At 36.1% G+C, this 26180-nt stretch overlaps 1 protein-coding gene across 5 annotated transcripts in view; it reads left to right on the forward strand.

Annotated features, from left to right (window-relative positions):
- LOC110450297 (echinoderm microtubule-associated protein-like 2) overlaps positions 1 to 26180 on the forward strand; it is an 86581-nt gene that overhangs the window by 53664 nt on the left and 6737 nt on the right. For 4 of the 5 annotated variants that reach the window (XM_021497765.1, XM_021497756.1, XM_021497779.1 and 1 more), the window contains 10 exons: positions 84 to 812; positions 10609 to 10798; positions 14598 to 14771; positions 15481 to 15553; positions 16201 to 16353; positions 19649 to 19718; positions 20077 to 20178; positions 20985 to 21080; positions 24686 to 24847; positions 25443 to 25592. In XM_021497765.1, the coding sequence (XP_021353440.1) occupies positions 84 to 812; positions 10609 to 10798; positions 14598 to 14771; positions 15481 to 15553; positions 16201 to 16353; positions 19649 to 19718; positions 20077 to 20178; positions 20985 to 21080; positions 24686 to 24847; positions 25443 to 25592 (1899 nt within the window). The remainder of the gene's footprint in view (positions 1 to 83; positions 813 to 10608; positions 10799 to 14597; positions 14772 to 15480; positions 15554 to 16200; positions 16354 to 19648; positions 19719 to 20076; positions 20179 to 20984; positions 21081 to 24685; positions 24848 to 25442; positions 25593 to 26180) is intronic. The other variant, XM_021497772.1, reaches the window with a different exon arrangement.

Genomic DNA, 26180 nt, shown 5'->3' on the forward strand with positions numbered 1-26180 from the left:
AGCAGTAGGGTGATGCGTATTTTTAGTTTCGAGAGACATCAAGGTATGTTCAGACTAATTATATCTTATATCTTATTTTTCAGAGTGAAATCCAATACGCCTACAGCGATGAGGAGGCTGACGGTCAGCCCGACCCCCGCCCCTTCACTGACTCCTACCGCGGTCATCCTTTCACGTTAGGCGGCGCAGCCAGGTACGAACAGCGGAAAAACGGAACAGGTTCTGTCAAAACCGTACCCGCCATTCAACCCGGGAAACGGAAGGAGAACGGTGTGAGGGCAAATCTTGTGACTTTTTACATTAACGGGGACAGGAACTATAAGGGACTGACAATAGCCGTCAGTGGTAAAAAATGGCTGAACATCGACAAACTCAAGGAACACCTAACACAGAAGATCGGAACGCATTGGCCTGTAAAATGCATATTCACAATACCAGATCGTCAGTTAATAGACGATCTAGACAAATTCGAGAACAACAGGTCTTACATCGTGTGTAAGGACAAAAACGCACAGGTGAACGGGATCCATTATGGTTACTCCAAGGAAAAACACTGGGTCACCAAACGGCCGTCCGCAGGCAAGATACGCAAACACGATTTGGGGATGTTGAAACAAAACGCACCAGCGAACTCGCCATCGAAGAACCGCAGAGTGATAACTATCATACAAAACAAAAACAGGGTCCGGAAAGAGAAAGTGATTCTAAATCCGGAAACGCCAATGTCTTTCGACCAAATTCTTAGTGATATGGGTGATATGATCAACATGAACGCCACTGCATTATACCTTTACAAGAAACCGGAAACCCGGGTAAGTGTCACGTGACATAGGAAAAAATAGTAATTGATTTTAGGTTGCACAAGGACCAGCGTGAACTTGTTACTCAATCAGTATTTAACCAATCGAAAGTTGGGATAAATCAGCATTGGATTAGATTGATTTTCAAATTCTAAAGTCATTACTAGGCCTGTTACGCCGTATTTCAAAATACAAAACTGATAATTTCGGTTAGCAGGACATGAACGCATATCAAAGGTCATTAACGATTTTTCAGGCTAAAAAATGGCAGAAGAGTTTTAACGATTTTCCCTGGAACTCTGAACGGGAGAACTTCTTGAATTGCCTGAAATGTGAAGTTATGCCTAATGGGTACTTTTCAAACTAGTCCAGGATTTGTCCAGCCTAACATTGAATAAGTAACCAACTTCACGCTGGTTATGCAAGGTTATATAAATAGTATTCATATATGTATCTAGGTCAATTTGATAACAGTATTCATACAAATGTTATAATCATGTAAAGATGGTTGTAGTATTCAACCTCAATTCACTTCCGTTAAATTAAGGATATCAAGTGATGACTTCCGTTCAACTGACGTAACTTGACAATCGGCTCTTCGAATGACTCCAGCTTATTTGTAGTTACCTCAATGACTTAAAACATCAATGTTAATTCTTAGATTATTTATGGTTTATTCTTCATGAACTGGTTCATGTTTCTCACACTAGAAATGTAAATTTTAAAGCGAGAAAAATGGATTGGATCCACTTTAAGACTTCAAAAAAACTTCTTACCCATCCATCGTCATAAGTGCTAAAGCATCTACAATTGTTATTTTATCCATTTATCTAATCAATAGTTACAAATGTAATTAAAAATATAAACAATAGCGTTAGAATAAAGCTGTTAACAGCCTCCGTTAAGTAAGATCTAAAATCGATAGCCCATGTTCACACTCGGCCTCCCATGAATCACGTGAAACTCTTATTGCATTTTCCGCTTCACTACAGATTTAATACGAGGTTGTGTTTAACGTATCATCAATCCCTGGGACTCTATCTGCACCGTAATAGACATATTTTAGACACGAATACAGTCGCACTGTTGTCTGTCAGTATTACACAGCCACATTAACTACAATAAAAGCGACATAAACACATATTGATTTCCCGTTAGAGTTCTCCATTATTTATATATTTCCAGTCAACCGTTACTTCTGTGTGTTGTGTTGACATAACATATGCACATAATTAAGTGGTCTTAGACTCATTACGTTGTCAGGATTAAACTTATTTCAATCATCACCACATGTGATTAACGTCGTTTCCAGTTTTTATTGATCGTGTTAGAATTTGCTTTGACATATCACAATAGCATTGCACTCCATATATATATATATATTTGTTTAAATTATTTTTATTGTTTTGATCCCGGAAGTATCGATATCCACTATGAATATTAACTGACATCATCGTAGACTTTCCTCGAAAGTGGTTTTACCGGATTTGAACCTTTTTAAAATGGTTAAATCTGTTGATGTATTTTACTGATATGAATATCTAGGATGTATACATTTTCACGGTCAAAACAAGTGTGCTGTCTTTGCTGTCAGAAATAATGATGTAATACTACCAGCTGTCAAAGCTTTAAAGAAGATTCCATTTGTATTTTATTTATATTTAGTCCCTACCTAAATACTTACGACTGTTACACTGTTAGCAGTCTTATTTATGATACAGATTTTCAAGAGATGAGACAATGTCAAATCTATATGATCATAATTTAGTAGACCAATACTCGTAAGTATATCTCCTTTGTTGGTTGTTATCCGAAATAAACCACTGTCAATGGCAGGATCGCTGTGTTTGCTTGACATTCAGATATATTCAGTGTTTTTGCCTTGGATATTGATGAACTTAATTTCTTTTATCCCAATTGATAATCAAGACCTCGCAATACAAGGTATACACAGAATCCTTTACCTCACCTTCTTATCTATAATACACCAACAAAGAACATGGCCACATCACTACCCAACTCTATGACAAAAATGACAAAATCAATCTCGCAAATGTTCCCTTTCACTTGGTCAGTAGTAACCTTCTAATATCCCCAGCTTATTCGAGGCTTGCTATAAAATAGGGATTCGCCGTGTAGATGCGTCCTGTAGACCAATTACGCCTTGCCTGTTTGACTTCTATAAACGTTGAAGACATTTTAGGATGTGTATCTTCAATGTCTAACTTGTTTAGGAATGTATTCGTTAAGTATTAAATCATTAAACACCTACATAATTTCATAGATGTGACAATGAAACAATCTCGACTGGTTCCACATGATACTTGTTAGGGTTCAATCTCATGATGTCTGTCTTTTCTTTTCTCTGTGTTACCTGTGGTGTATTTTCACCTTATGTGTTAATGCTGTTGTATATTTGATGGTTTTTGGTGACGCTGTAGTGTGGTTTTGCTCTTGTATGTAAACTCTTGAAAACATTTTGTCTAAGGGTGTTGACATAAATTTATATTTACCTTTATCTGTTCACCGTATTGTTTCTTTTATGTTAACTTTTTTGGAATATTTTGTCTATGGGTGTTGACATAAAGGTATATTTGCCTTTTTCTGTTCACCGTATTGTTTTTTGTATGTTAACTTTTGGGAATATTTTGTCTAAGGGTGCCAACATAAAGGTATATTTGCCTTTATCTGTTCACCGTATTGTTTTTTGTATGTTAACGTTTGGGAATATTTTGTCTAAGGGTGCCAACATAAAGGTATATTTGCCAGGATCTATTGACAGTATTGTTTATTGTTTGTTAACTGTTGTGAACATTTGTTTGATTAGTGTTATCATTGAGGGAATTGTTTATATCTTTATCTGTTGACAGTATAATAAACTCTCTTCCGATCTGTTTAAGCAAAGTACATAGGAACCCACATGTCCACCAAGTCTGTCCTAGAGAAAGTTCTCAAGTCGATGGGAAATTCATGGGTATAGCTGTGTTAAAGAAACTATTTTTTTCTTTTAATTTGCGCTTTAACTCATTTACATTTAATCGGTCCGAAGTTCAATTAATACAAATTCATTAGAATAAATACAGCGAGGAATGCAGCGAAGTAAATCCAACTTAAAGTCGATAAAACTAGGGCAAAAGATGACCTTAGGGAAGCTTTACATGGACACAATCGGAAACGTACAACGAGCATGAGACCAATCAAAAATGAATCCAAATCAAAGTGACTTGCGACTAATAGATGGGTTAAATATGAAATAAAATGCCTTTATTCAGTAAAATAAGAAAATCTCCTGCATTGGTTTGCGGCGTACGTGTTACTATTTACAGCACCTGTTCAGTAATGTCTGTAGCCAGGTCGTTTATTATGCATGGAACTCCACATGTTATTGTACTGCACTCACGCATGCTTCGACCTGAAATTAACCGAACCAAGAATACGACTGTATGACCTCAAGTTCACCGAACTTAGTATGCAAGTGTACTACTTAAGCCTAACCGAACCAAGCCGACGACTGCACTTGGCGACGCTGGTTTTGCTGTCGAAATTTAACATGTTCGTATTAAACTGACCACCGAATGTTTTATTTGTTGATAGCTTATTTTCCTAAGTCTTCCGGGTTTTCGACATATGTTTTACAACAGGTTACTGAATGTATACAATATGGCACAAGTGATCAAAGCAGTAGAGACTTGATGTTGAGGATGGACAACACAAATGCCTTCTTCCAGCGGTTTAGGATCGAGACCAAGGTCTTTTGCACTATTTGCATGACGAAGTAAACAGACGGTTTCGAAAGTTCGCAAAATACATTTTCAATAATTGTGTTGAAAATAAACTTAGATATTAACAATAATGTAATTGTTAATTTGATCAAAGTTTTGAGGCATTAAGAAATCGGAAAGGATCTTTTAAAAATACGTTTTATTGTCTAAAGTGTTTCGAAACCTTTTAGACAGAATTTTACTATTGATGAGTCTTAAATGGACGAGATTGCCGCATGGTGCTGTGAGATGTTTAATTAGTCTTCTACAGCCACAAAATAGTCATCTAGGTGCTTAATCCAAGTGTGTTTACAGTAATCATTTTAATAGAAAGTGACGCTGTAGCTGGAATTTGTCCTTCAAAGATTAATATATAAAATATTTATTTAAGTATAAAATGTTTCAGGTAAACCGTGAAAGTGTGAAATAGTATCAATGGTGTCATAGGCACCATCCCCCGTTACTGTTCTCTACATACGTTTCGGAAGTGTGAGGTATTGCCGTTTACCATAGATAGATAAAATGGCCCTGTCGTTCGGTAAAAATGTTTCCTTAATATTAAAATGATCCTTCCCTACTTGGTTTTTCTGTTGATTTGCTTTTTACAACAGATGACCATATTTAGCAGAGTCCATCAAGGTTAAGTACTCTTAACTCATCAGGATAAAGTATTCCACCCTATCTATGTTATTCTTTGAGAACTCTTTTGTTTCTAGAAATTATAGTTTTTCTGCTTTTCGGTACAACTTAATTAGCTAAATCTAAGGTCTCGTAGGCTAAACGATATCCAAACGTCACGAGGAAGCATTAGTAATTTTGTCTTTGTGCCAGGATAACGCATGTGTATCGTGATAACATTAATGTGTGGCCGGCTATTGAAAAAAAATAAAAATAAAAATAAACAAATATAATTAAGACTTAAGAATTAAAGGTCTTAATGGAATTCTATCTCTTGAGATTTGGAAGAAACGAGTTTAAGAAACATTCGTATAGATGAAGCACTGTCGGGTTAACAGGAAATGTAAAACTATTATGTAGGTTTTAGAATATGGAATTTCTACCTTTGATTTCAAAACCTAATGCTTCACCTTAGGGCAGATTTTATATATCCCCTATACGTACATATTACAAAAGATATATAACCCCATCACCCCCGAGTAAACAATAACAGCATCAATCAATTATTCAGTAAGATGGTAAACCAGAACACGATGAAGACTGATTATAATCAGAGTGAACGACAGATGATGCGATTGGAATAAATGACAAGGCTATTCCACTTATGTTTTTCATGTCTGTGTGATAGTATGCACTCATCAAATAATGAAAGCAAGAAGTAGTGCTGATCCCTGGAGACAGGTGCGGTTCATTGTTTAATTAACCTCGTCACGAATTCCAATTTTTACCGTGTAGACACCTATTGGTTGCTATCAACTTTATATGAAAACTTGTCTTTTGGGATTCAGAGTGATACATTCGCTTAACATCAACAAGGACAGCCGCTCACACCTAATCGTGTTTAGCCTGAAGTCAATAGAGTGTACTCTGAACGGATAACACAAACAAACGCCAGAGGAATGCTGAATCAGAAGTACAAAGTGGTACCAATATTTTCGCGTAAACAAATTGTTTTATGAATAAATTTTGTGAAATATGATGATATAATTGGCGGATCAAATCAAGCTATTAGTAACTTTCCTAAGAAAAACAGTACAAAGTTCATGTTTTCAGGAGAGTTCTTGAAGAAGAATTAACGCTACGTAAATCAACATGAGAACCACTACGTAAATAAACAAGAGAGAAATGCGTAAATGTAATGGTGAACGTACTCTCAAGTCAATAGTTCATTAATAAAATATGGAAATGTTGGATATCTCTTGAATGAGTTGCTAGTGGAAGATTTATAAGTTTTAAGCATCAATGACAACAGCTGAATTTAAATGACGTTATACTCACTCCTCATTCAGCATGTTCTTGTTCCAAATTTCCATACAACCATACCCCGGCTTGACATACTGTAACTGGCGATCTCAGTATTATCAATAATGCAATGCTACGAGAGAATTTTATGAACGGTCTAAAGCAGCGAGATACTACTACTATCAATTGGAATTTAACTTCAAGTGCGGTTTAATTTTTGTTAAAAACCACGCCAGACAAAAGGCCAAACAAAAACATTCAGAATTTTATTTATTTTAAGAGTTGATTATTTTTAACATCCTAAAAAAAAGATCAGCTTGAAATCTATAATGAAACCAAACACAGGTCAGTCTATCGTGACCCCGGTGTCGAAACCAAATTCAACTATATGGACAGACAGAATCTTAAATAACTTGGTCCTTATGTATTACATTGCTCGCAAAAAGATAAGCACGGAAACTCATACTTTCTCATTTTTGTTATTGTTTTGTGTGTCGGAATTTGAAGAACTAGCAAACCATATTTCTGTATTAAAATATTTAAGAATATCAGTAATATTTGATTACGAAACTTACGAGAATCCTTATAAAAAACGTTTAATCGTCAGCTCTGCTAGACACTTAACCTGTAAATCCCAGAAACGGAAATGTGTTTAAGATCAATTATTGTATAAGGTCATTTATTGTTTAAGATCAATTATTGTATAAGGTCAATTATTGTATAAGGTCAATTATTGTATAAGATCAATTATTGTATAAATAGAGGTTACACAACGAGTGGTTGTTGAGTATGGTATTTATTTCACTCGAGTTAGTTAATTTTCAAAAGTTACAAAATACACGAGTTTTAGCGAGTGTCTTTTTGTAACTTTTGAAAATTAACTAACGAGAGTAAAATAAATACCATACTCAACAACCACGAGTCGTGTGATCTGTTCCTACCACAGTCTCATGATCAGTCGGAAATAACATACAAACATGTGTTTGTTGACAAGGCTGGCGTAGTGATATTATCCATATGTAAAAAGTCACTCTTTAATATTCAAAAATTACTTCTTTTTTTTAAATTAAATAATTGTCAAAATTAATGTTTCGGCACCAGCTTCATGACAAAATATAATAGATAAACGACTTTAAATATTGAAAGTAGTAGTATTGCATTAATTTATATAAATTAACCACGGACTACATGCACGTATGCGAAGTCTGCCTCCCGCCAAGTAATGAAGACGAACGTATCGCTGTCAATGTCCAAAACCATAGTCCTACGTTTCTTCGTGACGGTTCTATGGTTGACGTTTATTGTGAAAGTTCAGCCATAGTCAGGCCGTCCAAATAGCGATAACGAGACGTTGGGGGAACGAAATATTTTCCGACACTGTGACAGATCTTGTTTTGGTTTCACGACCTGGACACGCGACGGTGTGACGTCGAAACGATATCGAGCGTCTGTAGCAATTTTGCCTGAAACTAACGATCAAATCTTGAAGTATCAACTTCTGTTAATATTGCCTTAATAACCCCCCTTTTCTGCAAAACCTCACAAAGTCACCAACATTTGTCGGATGTTGACAGCAGACGACGTAAACAAAACAGCATGTGGCAAAAAGCGCGTGGAAAAAGTCGTTCCGGTCAAAGTTCATCTTCTCGACCAATCAAAACTCTTGAAGGTCATATACCACGTGTGGTATATAACTCATATTTATCTAACAGTTTGCGTGTTTATACAATAACTGAGTGTGGAATAACACAGCGTGTTGTGGTAGAAGGTCAATTATTGTATAAGATCAAGTATTGTATAAGGTCAATTATTGTATAAGATCAATTATTGTATAAGGTCAATTGTTGTATAAGGTCAATCGTGGACATCATTTCCTCACATACAAAACAAAGCCCTTATTATACCTGGTTTCACCAGGTGCTTTTCAGATGTCTCCATGCATATCTTACCGTTTTTTGTTTTTTTTCCCCTATGTTAACTAATTTCGAGTTCGAATTACGGTTCGGTTAACACATCAGTATTCTCTTGTTGATATAGTTCTGAACGTTACAAAATGTAGATTTTTGTCTGATTCATTTATTAGCTCACCTGGACCAAGGTGAGCTTATGCAATACTGTGGCGTCCGTCCGTCGTCTGTCCGTCGTCCGTCGTCTGTACGTCAACAGTTGCTTTAAACGACTTCTTCCTAACGAATAATTGGAATTTAACTAAATTTGACTGGAAGCATCCCTAGGTGGCGGGGATTCAAAATTGTACAAATGGTGGGGCTGACCCCACAGGGGGCTGAGGGGCGGGCCAAAAGGGGGCAATTTGGCTATATTGCTTTAAGCGACTTCTTCTCTGGAACGAAGTGATGGATATCAACCAATTTGGACTGGAAGCATCTCTAGGTAGTGGGGATTCAATCTTATACAAATGGTGCGGCTGACCCCCCAGATAGGTGAGGGGCGGGGCCAAAAGCGGTCAATTCGGCTATATTGCTTTAAGGGACTTCTTCTCTGGAACCAAGTCATGGATATCAACCATATTGGACTGGAAGCATCCCTAGATGGTGGGGATTCAAACTTGAACAAATGGAGGGGCTGACCCCCACCCCCCACCCCCCAGCTGGGCGAGGGGCGGGGCCAAAGAGGGGCAATTTGGCTATATTGCTTTAAGCGACTTCTTCTCTGGAACGAAGTGATGGATATCAACCAATTTGGACTGGAAGCATCTCTAGGTAGTGGGGATTCAATCTTATACAAATGGTGCGGCTGACCCCCCAGATAGGTGAGGGGCGGGGCCAAAAGCGGTCAATTCGGCTATATTGCTTTAAGGGACTTCTTCTCTGGAACCAAGTCATGGATATCAACCATATTGGACTGGAAGCATCCCTAGATGGTGGGGATTCAAACTTGAACAAATGGTGGGGCTGACCCCCACCCCCCACACCCCAGCTGGGCGAGGGGCGGGGCCAAAGAGGGGCAATTTGGCTATATTGCTTTTAGCGACTTCTTCTCTGGAACTAAGTGATGGAAATCAACCATATTGGACTGGAAGCATCCTTAGGTGATGGGGATTCAAAATTGTACAAATGGTAGGGCTGACCCTCCAGGGTGCTGAGGGGCGGGGCCAAAAGGGGGCAATTTGGCTATGTTGCTTTAAGCGACTTCTTCTCTGGAACTAAGTGATGGATATCCACCATATTGGACTGGAAGCATCCTTAGGTGGTGGGGATTCCAAATTGTACAAATGGTGGGGCGAACCCCCCGGGATAAGGAGTGGGGTCAAAAAAAAAGTGTATTACATGGAAATGGTTGAGATCCCAACTGTATAACCATTTATACAATTGCTGAGTATAAAGAGAATATTGCACATTTGCTTCCAGGATGACCCTAGGGTCTAGCCCCACCCTTGGAGACATAGTCCCTGGGTCATAACTTTAAAACAGTTGAGATCCCCACCCTATAACCATGTATACAATTGCTGAGTATAAAGAGATGAATGTGCATATGCTTCCAGGATGGCCTTTGGGTCTGCGCCACTCTTGGAGACTTAATCCCTGGGTTATACATGTAACTTCGAAATGGTTTAGATCCCAAACCCAAAACTATATATACAATTTTTGGTCATAAAGACGGGAATGCAGTCATGATATTAGAATTGACCCCAGGGTCTGTCCCACCCTTGCAGACTTAACCCCTGAGTCATAACTTAGAAACAGTCGAGATCCCCACCCCAAAACTATGAATACAAATAATGGGCAAAAAGAGACGAATGCAGTCATGATATTAGAATTGATCCTGGGGTCTGGTCACAACTTTTGAGTAACAACTTTGAAACAGTTGAGAACCCCACCCCATAACCATACATAAAGTTTCTGGGCATGAAAATTTTAATACATATATGCTGCATAATCACTTGGATCTGATTTGGAGAATATTTTGTCATAATTGCTTAGATATCCAGGTGAGCGATACAGGCCCTCTGGGCCTCTGGTATAAAGCACATATTCACACAAATATATTTGTAGAGTGGGATTTGACCATATTATTGGACATGCTATATTAATAGAACATTCTTTTTAAATTTTAACCGGAAACACGCTTCCTCTCTCAGTGACGTTATATGTTGTTCCTTTTTACAGGTGACGTCATACTCCCAGCTGTTCCGAGAGTACAAGACTGTGGACGAGTTTATAATTTGTGGCGAGGAGCTGTCTCCCGCATCGGAAGCTTCAGGTCAGAAACGGACCGCTCCCAGCAGCAATTCTAGTAACGAATCCGTGGCCAGTAGGGGGAGTCGGCAGAAAAAAATGCAGAAATCCTTTGATTATGGTTAGCTATGTTAAAACACAGCCGTGTTAGATTTATCAACAGGCCAGTGAGATATTTTAAAACAGCAAAACAAAAACAGTTTTTCAGGTTTTTTATGGTGACTTTATAGTAACGAGTATTCACATGAACACTATCTAAAAACAGTCAATGATGATAGGAAATGTATAATTAATGATAAAGTGTAATTAAAACAGTGTATTTCCTTAATTAAAATACTTAGCTATAAAATCTATAACTATAAATTGTGATATTGTTTTGTCGAAACGCTTTTGTATAGTCAGAAAGTAAAGTCGTATGTTACGTACTAAGCACACTATTACGTATACTAATTGGTGAACCTTATAGCGAGAACTACACTATCTGTAATTAAAACACTAACTATATTAACGATAATTTGTACATTTACTATACTTACCATGGATAATATAATACTATTTACGTTGCTACGTATAATAACAAATATTAGTTGGTATTGTTTACTACTACACACTTCACTAAATATAATTACAACTAGTTTGTTTTATTTGACGGTATGTACTACACTAATAAGATATAACCATAGTATTCAGTGGGAACTACTTAAACAGGTGGGTATCGATTAGTTGTGAATACCTTTCATTAACTAGGTAAAGCCGAGATATAATTGCAACCAAGTGAATCATTTCATGACACAGTGATCATTTATATTACCCTTAGTGTATTGGTATTCAAGTGAGACAGGTGTTCAAATACAATTGTTTGTTTAAAATACATTTAACTCCATGGATTTATAATAGCTGAATAGCTAACTGCTGCCATTCTTAGTAAATATCAATGTCAATAGAAAAGGGCAAAGTCCATAAAACGTTCATATTCAAATGGTAGGTTTCCGTCCGGTTTTCCTATTGAACGGAAATAAATTTCTGTTGTCCTTGTTTTGCTGTTTTAAACGCCCAACGAAAACAATGTTTATCTTTCAAAAATCATAGGAATATTTCCATTGATTTTGATAAATACATGGACTATTTGTATATCATCAGTACTTGTGGAAACCAACCAGAGGTCACTACAGAGTGACAGGTAACATGTCGCGTTGTGTATGTTTCGAAGTCAATGAGGAATAAAGAGTTAAATATTTATAGGGACGGTATCAATTGTAATGCCATTATATTTGTTATCGCCCCCAGTAAATCCCCTGGGAGGAATTTTGGTCCGGGTAGCCACATTGACGTATATCGCAGATAATAATTTAAACAAAAGAGTGGGAGATGTTTTCTACCCGATCGAAAATGGACGCGTAACTGGTTCGTCACATTAATATTTCAGTTCTCCACAACAATAACCGTATGCGGATAAAACCTGTCCTTCATATCATGTTACAGTCGTCATACACAATTCGTTTTAACTCAGATACTTTGTTTATAAAACACCTGATTCCAGATTCAAGTGCCCTTTGCATGCATTAGCTTGACTGCAGAATTTTGACAATTTGTGTGATGACTGGACGAATCAGGAGCAGGAAGGCAACTCCAGTTGCTAACATGCTGCATCAAATTTCTTTTACACAGAGAATATTAAGTGGTTTGCTTTAGATTTTCTTATATATACTCACGAATATGATATGATAAGATGATACAAAGAAGGAAGTCAGTTGTTTCCCGTGAAAAGTCGAAAATTTTCACGAATAAGAAACATCTTTGATATGCTCCCTAAAACAGCAGATCATTGAATTTGGATTCTAGAAATTAGCTTGTTTGGGGACATTTGGTTAAACCTCACATAGACATGTTGTCTTTGTAGTATCACGTCATAATTATCTTTAGATATATCAGATCTGCTATATCTGAACTTCAGTATTACAATTTTATCGTTATTATGATACCCCGTTGTATACTGCAGTGACTGTAACATTTCATCATGAGGATATAACTCTGTGTTACACTACAGTGACTGTAATGTTTTCAAAATGGTTATGATACCCCATATTACACTGCAGTGACTAGAACATTATATCACAATGATATTACATTGTATTACGTTGTTAGTCAAACTGTCACTTTATCATAGTTATAATTCCCCATATTACGCTGCAGTGACTAGAACATCATATCACAATGATATTACATTGTATTACATTGTTAGTCAAACTGTCACTTTATCATAGTTATACTTCCCCATATTACACTGCAGTGACTAGAACATCATATCACAATGATATTACATTGTATTACATTGTTAGTCAAACTGTCACTTTATCATAGTTGTAATACCCCATAATACACTGCAGTTACTAGTACATCATATCACAATGATATTACACTGTATTACATTGTTAGTCAAACTGTCACTTTATCATAGTTATAATTCCCCATATTACACTGCAGTGACTAGAACATTATATCACAATGATATTACACTGTATTACATTGTTAGTCAGACTGTCACTTTATCATAGTTATAATACCCCCATAATACACTGCAGTGACTAAAACATTATATCACAATGATATTACACTGTATTACATTGTTAGTCAAACTGTCACTTTATCATAGTTGTAATTCCCCATATTACACTGCAGTGACTAGAACATCATATCACAATGATATTACATTGTTAGTCAAACTGTCACTTTATCATAGTTATAATTCCCCATAATACACTGCATTGACTAAAACATTATATCACAATGATATTACACTGTATTACATTGTTAGTCAAACTGTCACTTTATCATAGTTGTAATTCCCCATATTACACTGCAGTTACTAGAGCATTATATTACAATGATATTACACTGTATTACATTGTTAGTCAAACTGTCACTTTATCATAGTTATAATTCCCCATATTACACTGCAGTGACTAGAACATCATATCTCAATGATATTACACTGTATTACATTGTTAGTCCAACTGTCACTTTATCATAGTTATAATTCCCCATATTACACTGCAGCGACTAGTACATAATATCACAATGATATACCACTGTATTACATTGTTAGTCAAACTGTCCCTTTATCATAGTTATAATTCCCCATATTACACTGCAGTGACTAGTGCATCATATCACAATGATATTACATTGTATTACATTGTTAGTCAAACTATCACTTTATCATAGTTATAATACCCCATATTACACTGCAGTGACTAGAACATCATATCACAATGATATTACATTGTTAGTCAAACTGTCACTTTATCATAGTTATAATTCCCCATATTATACTGCAGTGACTAGAACATCGAATCAAAATGATATTACGTTGTTGGTCAAACTGTCACTTTATCATAGTTATAATTCCCCATATCACACTGCAGTGACTAGTACATTATATCACAATGATATTACGTTGTTAGTCAAACTGTCACTTTATCATAGTTATAATTCCCCATAATACACTGCAGTGACTAGTACATTATATCACAATGATATTACTCTGTATTACATTGTTAGTCAAACTGTCACTTTATCATAGTTATAATTCCACGTATTACACTGCAGTGACTAGTACATCATATCACAATGATATTACACTGTATTACATTGTTAGTCAAACTGTCACTTTATCATACTTATAATTCCCCGTATTTTACACTGCAGTAAAGCTATCATTTTTACCGTTTCCCGTATTTCACCGGTGAATCGTAATGGAAGTTATTTTGTAGCAATGTGTTCTAGTAGAGAATAATTCATTTTGATGGATTGGGGGACTTGCATCATACATTATTCACGTGCTTTCCTAAAACAAATACGTTACCATTTCAGTTTTTTTACAAGTGCCATAATGAGGCTTTTGATTTTTGTTTTGACAGATGTGCAGGAGTACGAAGATTACAGTGTTGACATTGATCAGAGCGGATACCTCGATACTGAGGAGAGTAACGGATGGGACAACCCCCTTGAGGAGGTATCATTCGACAACACACTGGATAACGACGAGGACAGTGCTAAAAGGGTCAAAGTTCGAATACGTGGGAAGTATAAAGGTCAGTACAAGTTTAAATGTACGTGACCTACACATGATATAAGTTAACATAAGTAGAAAAAATATTTAATATGGGTAGTTCTGATGTTAAACTGTAATGATAGAGGAGTGAATATGTAAATAACATTGGTATTATACACATTCACCTACCAATAATGTTTACAAATCTAGATGTATCTGTGAAAAGGTATTATGGGTACCCGTAGCTCTGTCAAAAACTGTACATATGACGTTTCTGGGGAAAAAAATTAAGATAAAATAAACAGAAATGTAATCAACCATAATATTCTTGGTGTAAAAAATGCAAATTGACCAGACCAAGATTGCTGGTCTAGCCAATTCAGCTACCTCGTCAACCCCAGTCCCACTACAGTTATATTTAAAACGAAATTAAGGGGAGGTAATTGCAATTACAAAATACTACGATGAAACTCTCTATTGTTTTGCCTGCGGTGTAACAAAGTCCTTAACATGAGCAGTTTCACTATACAAACCAGCTAAACAACAACAGTAGACATTTCCATTAACAACTGATTGCATTTTACATTCACATTGCCTGTCATTGTCCTTTGCATTGGTAACATCTATGAGCATACCTGTTTGTTAGAATTGTAAGTTAGCACATCTCTAAATTGAATGCTAATTCTTCCAAGTTTTGTTTCGCTTTGAACAATAAGTCATTTATTTATGTAAAATAATTATGTTTACAGAATATTTCCAGCCGGAGAAACCTGCACCAGATGATCGCTCCAGACCCAACGAGAAACTCATACTGGAATGGCTGTATCCTAGAAAATTTACCCCATTCACTTAAGTCTTGAGTAATTATAATGTATCAAAATATGTACCTTCATTTCTGAAACAATTGTTTTGCTTAGATATCTTTGGTTTATTGATTACATAGAGCAATAGAACGGAGTTCCCATTAAACACGATTATGATGAAACGAACTTCTTTGGATTTGACCTACATTAACATGGCGGTTGTGGTCGATGTCCCTTCAGGAACACCTGGTCATATTCACCTTGTACTTTTTCAGGGGTCTCAACCGCTTTGAGACGACCTACGAACTAGGTTGTGATAAAGCGGTATATTCCGTCTTTTCGTATTGCAGAGTTATCTGATCTTGTGAGCAGGTATTGATTGTTACGCCATTTGTTTGTGAGAGTAACGTCATGAATTTTTGAGAAAACGACGTAATTTTCTAACACAAACTAATGACGTAACAATCAATCCCTGCTCACAAGAGCAGATTACTCTGCAATACGAAAAGACGGAATATAAGAACCTCGAATTATTATTATTATTATTATGGTTTCCTTTGTTCTTGATTTAGAGCTTAAAAAATTATAGATGAAATTGTGACATACACACACAAAAACAGATAAATCAGTCATTTCTAAGTCATACCACCCTTAACAAGCCTTTAGATATGGGTACCGCTCTAACGACAACAGCACGAGCCTGATGCTTTACCACAGAACCGGCGAGCTCGTATGCTACATGGACGCAGCGGTAGTCTTCTACAATAGAACATTCGATCACCAGCGCTTCTACCTAGCACATACAGAGGAAATCACATGGTGAGTTTACATAGCGCACACAGAGGAAATAACATGGTTGGTATACCTAGTTCTAACAGAGGAAATAACATGGTAGTATACCTAGCTTATACAGAGGAAATAATATGGTAGTATACCTAGCTCATACAGAGGAAATAACATAGGGAATCACATGATAAGTATACCTAGCTCATACAGAGGGATTCACATGGTAAGTATTCCTAGCTCATACAGAGGGAATCACATGATAAGTATACCTAGCTCATACAGAGGGATTCACATGGTAAGTATACCTAGCTCATACAGAGGGAATCACATGGTAAGTATACCTAGCTCATACAGAGGAAATAACATGGTTGGTATACCTAGTTCTACCAGAGGAAATAACATGGTAGTATAGCTAGCATACACAGAGGAAATAACATGGTAGTCTACCTAGCTCATACAGAGGAAATAACATGGTAGTATACCTATCTCATACAGAGGAAATAACATGGTTGGTATACCTAGTTCTACCAGAGGAAATAACATGGTAGTATAGCTAGCATACACAGAGGAAATAACATGGTAGTCTACCTAGCTCATACAGAGGAAATAACATGGTAGGATACCTAGCTCATACAGAGGAAATAACATGGTAATATACCTAGCTCATACAGAGGAAATAACATGGTATTATACCTAGCTCATACAGAGGGAATCACATGATAAGTATACCTAGATCATACAGAGGGATTCACATGGTAAGTATACCTGGCTCATACAGAGGGAATCACATGGGAAGTATACCTAGCTCATACAGAGGGAATCACATGATAAGTAAACCTAGCTCATACAGAGGGATTCACATGGTAAGTATACCTGGCTCATACAGAGGGAATCACATGGGAAGTATACCTAGCTCATACAGAGGGAATCACATGTTAAGTATACCTAGCTCATACAGAGGAAATAACAAGGTAAGTATATCTAGCTCATACAGAGGAAATAACATGGTAGTATACCTATCTCATACAGAGGAAATAACATGGTGAGTTTACATAGCGCACACAGAGGAAATAACATGGTAGGTATATCTAGCTCATACAGAGGAAATAACATGGTAGTATACCTACTCATACAGAGGAAATAACATGGTGAGTTTACATAGCGCACACAGAGGAAATAACATGGTTGGTATACCTAGTTCTACCAGAGGAAATAACATGGTAGTATAGCTAGCATACACAGAGGAAATAACATGGTAGTCTACCTAGCTCATACAGAGGAAATAACATGGTAGAATACCTAGCTCATACAGAGGGAATCACATGGTAGTATACCTAGCTCATACAGAGGAAATAACATGGTAAGTATACCTAGCTCATACAGAGGAAATAACAAGGTAAGTATATCTAGCTCATACAGAGGAAATAACATGGTAAGTATATCTAGCACATACAGAGGAAATAACATGGTTAGTATATCTAGCTCATACAGAGGAAATAACATGGTAGTATACCTAGCTCATACAGAGGGAATCACATGGTAAGTATACCTAGCTCATACAGAGGAAATAACAAGGTAAGTATATCTAGCTCTTACAGAGGAAATAACATGGTAAGTATACCTAGCTCATACAGAGGAAATAACAAGGTAAGTATATCTAGTTCATACAGAGGAAATAACATTGGAAGTATATCATACCTAGCTCATACAGAGGGAATCATATGGTAAGTATACCTAGCTCATACTGAGGAAATAACAAGGTAAGTATATCTAGCTCATACAGAGGAAATAACAAGGTAAGTATATCTAGCTATTACAGAGGAAATAACATGGTAAGTATATCTAGCTCATAAAGAGGAAATAACATGGTAGTATACCTACTCATACAGGGGAAATAACATGGTGAGCTTACATAGCGCACACAGAGGAAATAACATGTTAAGTATATCTAGCTCATACAGAGGAAATAACATGGTAAGTATACCTAGTTCATACAGAGGAAATAACATTGGAAGTATATCTAGCTCATACAAAGGAAATCACATGGTAAGTATACCTAGCACACACAGGACATAACATACATGTAGTAAGTATACCTAGCTCATACAGAGGAAATCACATGGTAAGTATACCTAGCTCATACAGAGGAAATAACATGGTAAGTAAACCTAGTTCATACAGAGGAAATAACATGGGAAGTATACCTAGCTCATACAGAGGAAATCACATGGTAAATATACCTAGCACATACAGGGGAAATAACATGGTAAGGATTCCTGGTGCCAACGAAGGGAATCACATAGTGAGTATTCCTGGTGCCAACGAAGGGAATCGCATAGTGAGTATTCCTGGTACCAACGGAGGAAATCACATAGTGAGTATTCCTGGTACCAACGGAGGGAATCACATAGTGAGTATTCCTGGTGCCAACGGAGGGAATCACATAGTGAGTATTCCTGGTGCCAACGGAGGGAATCATATAGTGAGTATTCCTCGTGCCAACGGATGGAATCACATAGAGAGTATCCCTGGTGCCAACGAAAGGAATCACATAGTGAGTATTCCTGGTGCCAGCGGAGAAAATTACATAGTGAGTATTCCTGGTGCCAACGAAGGGAATCACATAGTTAGTAGTGAGTATTCTTGGTGCCAACGAAGGGAATCACATAGTGAGTATTCCTGGTGCCAAAGAATGGAATCACATAGTGAGTATTCCTGGTGCCAACGAATGGAATCACATAGTGAGTATTCCTGGTACCGACGAAGGGAATCACATAGTGAGTATTCCTGGTGCCAACGAAGGGAATCACATAGTTAGTAGTGAGTATTCCTGGTGCCAACGAATGGAATCACATAGTGAGTATTCCTGGTGCCAACGAATGGAATCACATAGTGAGTACACCTAATGCACTCGGAGGAAATCACATAGTGAGTATTCCTGGTACCGACGGAGGAAATCACATAGTGAGTATTCCTGGTGCCAACGGAGAGAATCATATAGTGAGTATTACTGGTGCCAACGGAGGGAATCACGTAGTTTACTAGTTTGTAGACTGGATACGCTTTGCTTTGTCGTTAGATTCAAGAACGACATGGTGAAAATGATAGCAATAGAGTAAAGATAATGGATAAACCGGAGTTTTGAAATATAAGAAGTCGAGAAGAAAATCTATTTCAGTTCTCCTTATCGACTATGTCTATATGGACTTTGCATAGTACACCTCTTAAAGTCATTAAGTGAGAATGTGAAGGATCATACAATGCGTTCATATTAACACCAGGGAACCTTTGGGCTAATACTTTACTTATGGTGGATTTACACTTGTAGTATGGCCATACACCCAGAAGGACGATGGATAGCGACAGGACAGAAGGCAGGGTCGGGACCTGAAGACGTGGTAAGGGTCTTATTCGATCTATTGATTATCCTAGTCAAATCTAACTAGTACTGCATGTATATTATACTTTACGTTTCAGGATTAATGCGTTACTCCAGTGTACTTTTAGAGTGGTAATATAATATGAACATCACATACAAAATATTGGAAAACTTATTTTTCTTTCCATGTTATTTTTTGGTTAGAAATTGGTAGGCAAACGAAATTAATATATAACTAGGACTATATTGACAGTTTAAACAGACCTTTCAATTTCCGTAATTATAATGGAATAAAAGTTTAATCTTGAGATTTTTGTACACGCCTATAACATGGATGACACACAACGTCTCAATATGTATTGTACTCTCCCCTCCAGGCACATATCCGTATTTGGGACGGACGGACTCTCAGCACACAGGTCATACTGGGTGTTGGAATATTCTCGTGCGGTGTATCCGCAGTCAACTTTTCCGTTTATGTAAGTAGACCTGTTACATAAAGACGACATTTTAGTTTATTTGATAATACAATGTTTGAGTCAAATCACGTGTTGAAATATAATGTGATCAGTTTTGCTTACATTGTTTTCTTAAGATAAGTCACGGTTTACCTCATATTTGCTTTTTGCATGATTTCAGCTTAGCATATTGAATTATTCTTTTACACCTGGTTAAACCTGGTGATTTAAGGTCAACATCAGAAATGATGCTATACAATTTGAAAAACAGATTTAAGGAAAGTAGGCACTAGAAGTGGTGGTATAAAATATGGATGGATATATGTTAAAGTTTAGCTTGAGGAACGGTGTAATACAGGGTAGGGGAACCCATTATATAGATGATAATTTTGACACGTATTGCTACTTAAGGTTCTCAAAATGTGGTTTAAAATTTCTTAAAATCCAAATTCATTGAAGCCAATTAAATACGGAAGTTCGTCTGAAACATGAATTTAGAGATAAAGATAACCTTGAAATTAATATATATATACTCATAGTTTCCCTTGGAACGTTCCAAGAAAATACTATATAAAACACACAGACTGACATACGTTTGAAGAATGCATTCAATATTTTGAATCTTTCCATTATGTCATTTCATAATTTATCAAGTTTTATCAATTCTTATTAGTTCGTTTAATTGTATATTTGTATTGCAGGATTTGTATTATACCGTAAACTTGTATTATCAGTATATCATATTAACCCATTTAACCATAAGGTATGGCTGCACTGACTGCTTATATTATTACCCTAAATAATGTTTTATATGGTTGTATTGTTAGCGTGATGGCGTCCTGTTATGCGCAGTAGAAAGCAGTGAAAAGCACGTGCTCACAGTATGGGAGTGGAACCGGAAACGACTATTAGCAAAGACCACAGTAAGTATGCGGTTATATGGAGACTCGCTATTGTTTCGTACTTTTGTTCAGTTTCCTCCCAGAAATGCTATGTTAGGCTATGGTTAAGATTTTCATCACACAACTATAAAAACTTTCTTATTCTCTGTGAAATAATACTTTGAATAATGCAAAACATTAATAAATTATTATACACCTCCTTACCTTATTTGAATAAGAAACTTTTTTTATTGTTGAGGATATTAGAAGGGGACATTCAATCATTGAAATTTTAACATTTTTAAAACAACGCAACCGTAATTTGATTGAATATTCAATTTTTGAAGTATTGTTTTATTAAAATATTCTCGTTAACCAATAAAGAACGCGGTTTTTTTATCACTGAATTTTTCCCGCTACATAAGTGACATATGTCTACTTAAGTGAATCAGGTAAACAATATTTTCTAGTTTTCTTGTACAGACAAGGACATTAAGAGAAAAAATGAAAAGTTGTTATTTAGCTTTAGCCAATAACGGAAAAACAATAATCTGACGACAAAATTAACTCTCCATCAATAAAATATATTCATTGCTGATAGATGTAAATACACTAAATTCAGTATTTAACCATTAACAACACTGGTAACAATTAATTTCCTATTCTGTTGTTAATTATTTTTTTATCATAAGTTTCTATTGGAAAAAAATTGCATATGTAAACAAATATATCTGTGTATTTAACTGTGTGATTGTTGTATTTTGAATTATTTTCTGTGTTTCGTTTTATTAAAGCAGAAGGTTCGTATCAGGCTCAGGGCTTGCGAATGAAACGTCACGTTACCCAATGTTGTTGACATCTTTTCACTTTTTGAATCAAAGACGACCGTCCCTCACGATAAAACCAGTCACTAACTGATAACACTAATGACCTTGAACGAATGCTAACATTGCATGCTGGTCTTTCAACTTTCTGTCGGTTGTAACATACAATGCATTTTTTATAAAAAAAAAAAAAAAAAAAAGATAGACACAGAAACAGAATGAAAATTAATCAAGTTCCGGTATTATATTATTATTAAAATTTATTTTCATTAATATTATAACACAGATTAATGAACTGCCGACAACCTTAGATTCGAAAATGATGTATTTTTAACAAAAGTGATAATAATTGTTTTGATTTTTTCCTTAATCTTATCATTCTGATATTTCTACCTTAACCCTGATGCATGCTTGACACATCCAGGCATGCATTAATGTGATATGCCATGAATTAGGTCCTGTCTTACCTTTTGTTATGGATGTCATTAAACACGATGGGATGCTTTGAGTCTGTCCCCTTTATCTCTCACCTGTTTCTTGTTATAAGAGAGTTTTCTTTACGCAGCATCATGCTGTACATTATGTGGTGTCTGTTTCCGATGGTCGGTGTGTGTCTTGAATCCCGCTCTCCCTCACAAACTTACGTTGATATTTCGTCTGTTGGTAGTTCACTGTTTAGAAAACAAATTGTTTAGTCTAACACATACCATCGTTTATAGAAACGATGCACCATGTTTTGTTCGGGTTATAATTACAGCCGATCAAGATGTTATATTTTCTTTACAAAATAGATAATACGATAGTATTTCAGTTTTACTCAAATGTTAAATCAACACTTTAAACCTTGACAACAAAGATATACATTGCATGTTACTTAGCGTTATTTATCTGAAAACAAGCCAGATATTTGTTCATGCAGTGTATTGACGGATATTGAAAATGGGACAATCATCATTACAATTGCCAGTTATAGTCAGAACTAATGTAAATAATTTAAACAGTATTTTTAACTAATCTCTTGAATAGGAAATTTCTATTAAGATACAAAACTATCAGATAATGACATTATGGCGATAAATGTTTGTTTGAACATGAGTTTTTACATTTACGCTGCTTCCAACTAAATACACATTTTCTTTAAAAATGCATTTCATTAGACAATTAGTGTTATGTATGGTGAAGTTGAAACATCTTCTCTGAACGTTATTGGTTTATTTAGGCCAGTAATTCTTAATATAATCAATTTATAATAATAATAATATACAACATTTGATATAGCGCCCTATCTAGCTAACATAAGCCACTCAAAAGCGCTTTACAGTACATAGATATAAAATTAATACAATTAGCATATACATTAATCAATACAATTTTTAGGAATTCGCAGGAGCCGCCTTATCAGTCGCTAACTACTAGTCGTGTGCCACCTGGTTAATATCTCCGTATGTGTGTATCCCTGCGTATGTGCTGGAGATGTAATGTGACAAGAAACAGAACTATGTGTATACCCAAGAAGGTGTTAAATCCCAATCTGGGTTTTTTATACTCATCGTAACTAGTGCAGAGATTTCAAAATGACGTCTCTGAGAGTTGCTGGTGGTTTTAGACCAAACCTTTGTTTAACCGTCCTTAGCTAGCTCTGCCCCACGTTAGTGGACCCTTGATTGCCCCACTGGGGAGTTATTAGTTTGAACATAACCCACTAAAACATTCATAATTTAACTCGGGTAAACAGCTCTTACTTTGTTTAATGTTGGAGTTATTTATTATTAGTGATTTCTTTTTCATTTCTGTGAGGTTTCAATATTTCTTCCTTATACCGATGTGGGCAGACAATTTCTACGATATTCATTATCTGTCATTGCACTTCTTATCGGTGTGATAATCAAAATGTGCTTTTCTCTTCTGATATATTAATATACAGACAAGTATTTCAAGTTTGGGTAATTTGGAAGATTTCTGAATATGGCGTGCAGGCATGTATATTTTGGCCAAAGTACTTGTTTCTTTGTGTATTTTCTGCTGCGTTCCCTGTGTTCTAGAACAATGGACCTTGTCGGTACTGTAGGAGATATTGAGCAGTGATAGTTTATGTTGTAACCATTAATTCAAAATTTATATTTAGTGATACTACAAAACTATAATCAGCTTCGTACATGGACCTTACCTAAAGAATGAAAATAATTGTCATTTCACTATTATAATTCAAAACCAACGTGATGGTTTCATTTCTTTAGCTTTCCTTTTCTTGATAGTAACATACAAGCCCTCACACTATTAGACAAAGCATTTGGAGCATTGATTTTGCCGCTAGGTTCTGTGGGGATCATGTAGACTTTCCTTTTGTTCGTATTGATTCTCGATCTTATCCGTTTTGAGGACTGAGTTCGTCCTTGTGCGCTGTCATGACGATAAACTGTTTCTGAATGGTTGAGAAAGTAAACATACTATTCTATTTAGGGTGCAGTATATGCCTGGGTTTTTTGTTTATTTTTTCCCGGTACTGCGACTGGATGTTTTGCCTCGGGCACTCTTTATTGTATGTACCGCTTAACCAAAGAGGAATTATAAAAACAAAAGCACATAATGTTAGTTGTAGATTAATATAGAATAAACTCGTAGTATTCTGGTGTAAATGGTTTTAATTTGGACAGTTGCCAATTTAATCAACGTTTCGTGTCGGTTTTTGCTTTATTCACAAAATGATAACAGATGTATATATATATATATATATATATATATATTTAAGCATAATCTAACGTTATACCGAATTATCATATTGACATATAAATAATGTAACGCATGCTCCCACCTCCATTACAGACAACATCAAGATATGTATCGCATGCGTGCTTCTACCCGTTTGACGACACAATTCTCATCACCTATGGTGATCAACATCTCTATTTTTGGAAACTGTTTTGGGACCCAGTTCGCGATACTGATGGTCGTCTGCTCCGGGACAAGGATAGCGGTACCTTCGTGGTAAGTACAGAACAAGGAAAGTGGCGTGTTATGTAGATTAACACATCTGCTCAAGAACAAAAACATCTTAGTCCTCATAATAGGAGTCTGCTAGTATAACCACTCACATTAAGTATGTGATACCATTTGATTAGTGGCACTGTTCATAGTTTTCACACTTTACTCCTTTTTAAATTAACAAATACTCCTCCAAGTTTTGAAATTCATATAATTATAGTACGTTCCAACAGAAGATTAGACCCATTAAGATTTCGAACTCTTTGGTCCCTAACATCACCAATGAGTCCTAGGACGAAACAGCTGGTACAGTGTAATTTTCTGGCTGATTAAATCTAAAGGTGCTATCACATGTGTGTGGCCTTTGTTCACCTTTCTTTGGTAGATAAGCATTATTTTTTTGGATTTTGTAAGATGAGTGATTTTATAATATAAAGCAAAAGTGTTGTTGATTCATTTGTCTGTATTTTTATCAGTGGGATCGTTCAGTTAGAATGAACTTACGTTTTGAGAATTTTTCATCTGAGTTTGTAATCGAAATTTTAAATACCACTTTGTTCCGTTTCCTAGCATTTGTAATTCCGAACCCTTCTTTTAGACTGAAGACTCTCGCGAGATAACGTCCATTGCCTTTCCTCCAAACGGCGACGTGGTGACAGGAGATACCACGGGATCCGTCATTGTGTGGGCAGTTGATCGCGCAACTCTGGTCTTCCGGTTCCTTACAGTACTTCCGGACCGCCATCACGTGAGTGTTTGTTCTGTTACAGAACTTGCGTTATCATGAACAGTCTAGTTATATGATACAATTGGTGGTTAAAGTACATTGAAAAACAAAGTTGAGTGATGATTGCGGCAGTTTCAATACCGTCTTAAACATAAAAAGTGAAGTAGGTGGTAGATAAATGACATTAATTAAACCTATTTGTGTTATGCTGACGGTTATTTTCGGATCTAGCGGAAGCATCGTCATGAATTCATTATCAAATATGTCTCGTTTCCTTGTACTACAAGGGGTTCGATGTTTAGTATTATGCTTATTCGTATATCTTTTGGTTACATTGTTAGTACCCCCATTCACACATAAATTCTATTCTACTTACATGTAATATTACATGATGGGTGACGTCGAAGAAGCAGAAGACGCTTACCCCACTGGAACACTCGGTCTTTTCAATGGTCTCCATATGAATCTTTCCTTTGTTCATATTTGCACTAGTTTTATCAAGTTTGAATTCGAATTACGGTATAGTTGACACTTTGGGATTTTCTTGTTGATTTAAAGGACATTAATTAAACCTAGCTTTGATGTATGTTTATATATTTAATAGACCTA

The sequence above is a fragment of the Mizuhopecten yessoensis genome, unplaced genomic scaffold, assembly GCF_002113885.1.
Source record: "Mizuhopecten yessoensis strain PY_sf001 unplaced genomic scaffold, ASM211388v2 scaffold523, whole genome shotgun sequence".
Taxonomy (NCBI): domain Eukaryota; kingdom Metazoa; phylum Mollusca; class Bivalvia; order Pectinida; family Pectinidae; genus Mizuhopecten; species Mizuhopecten yessoensis.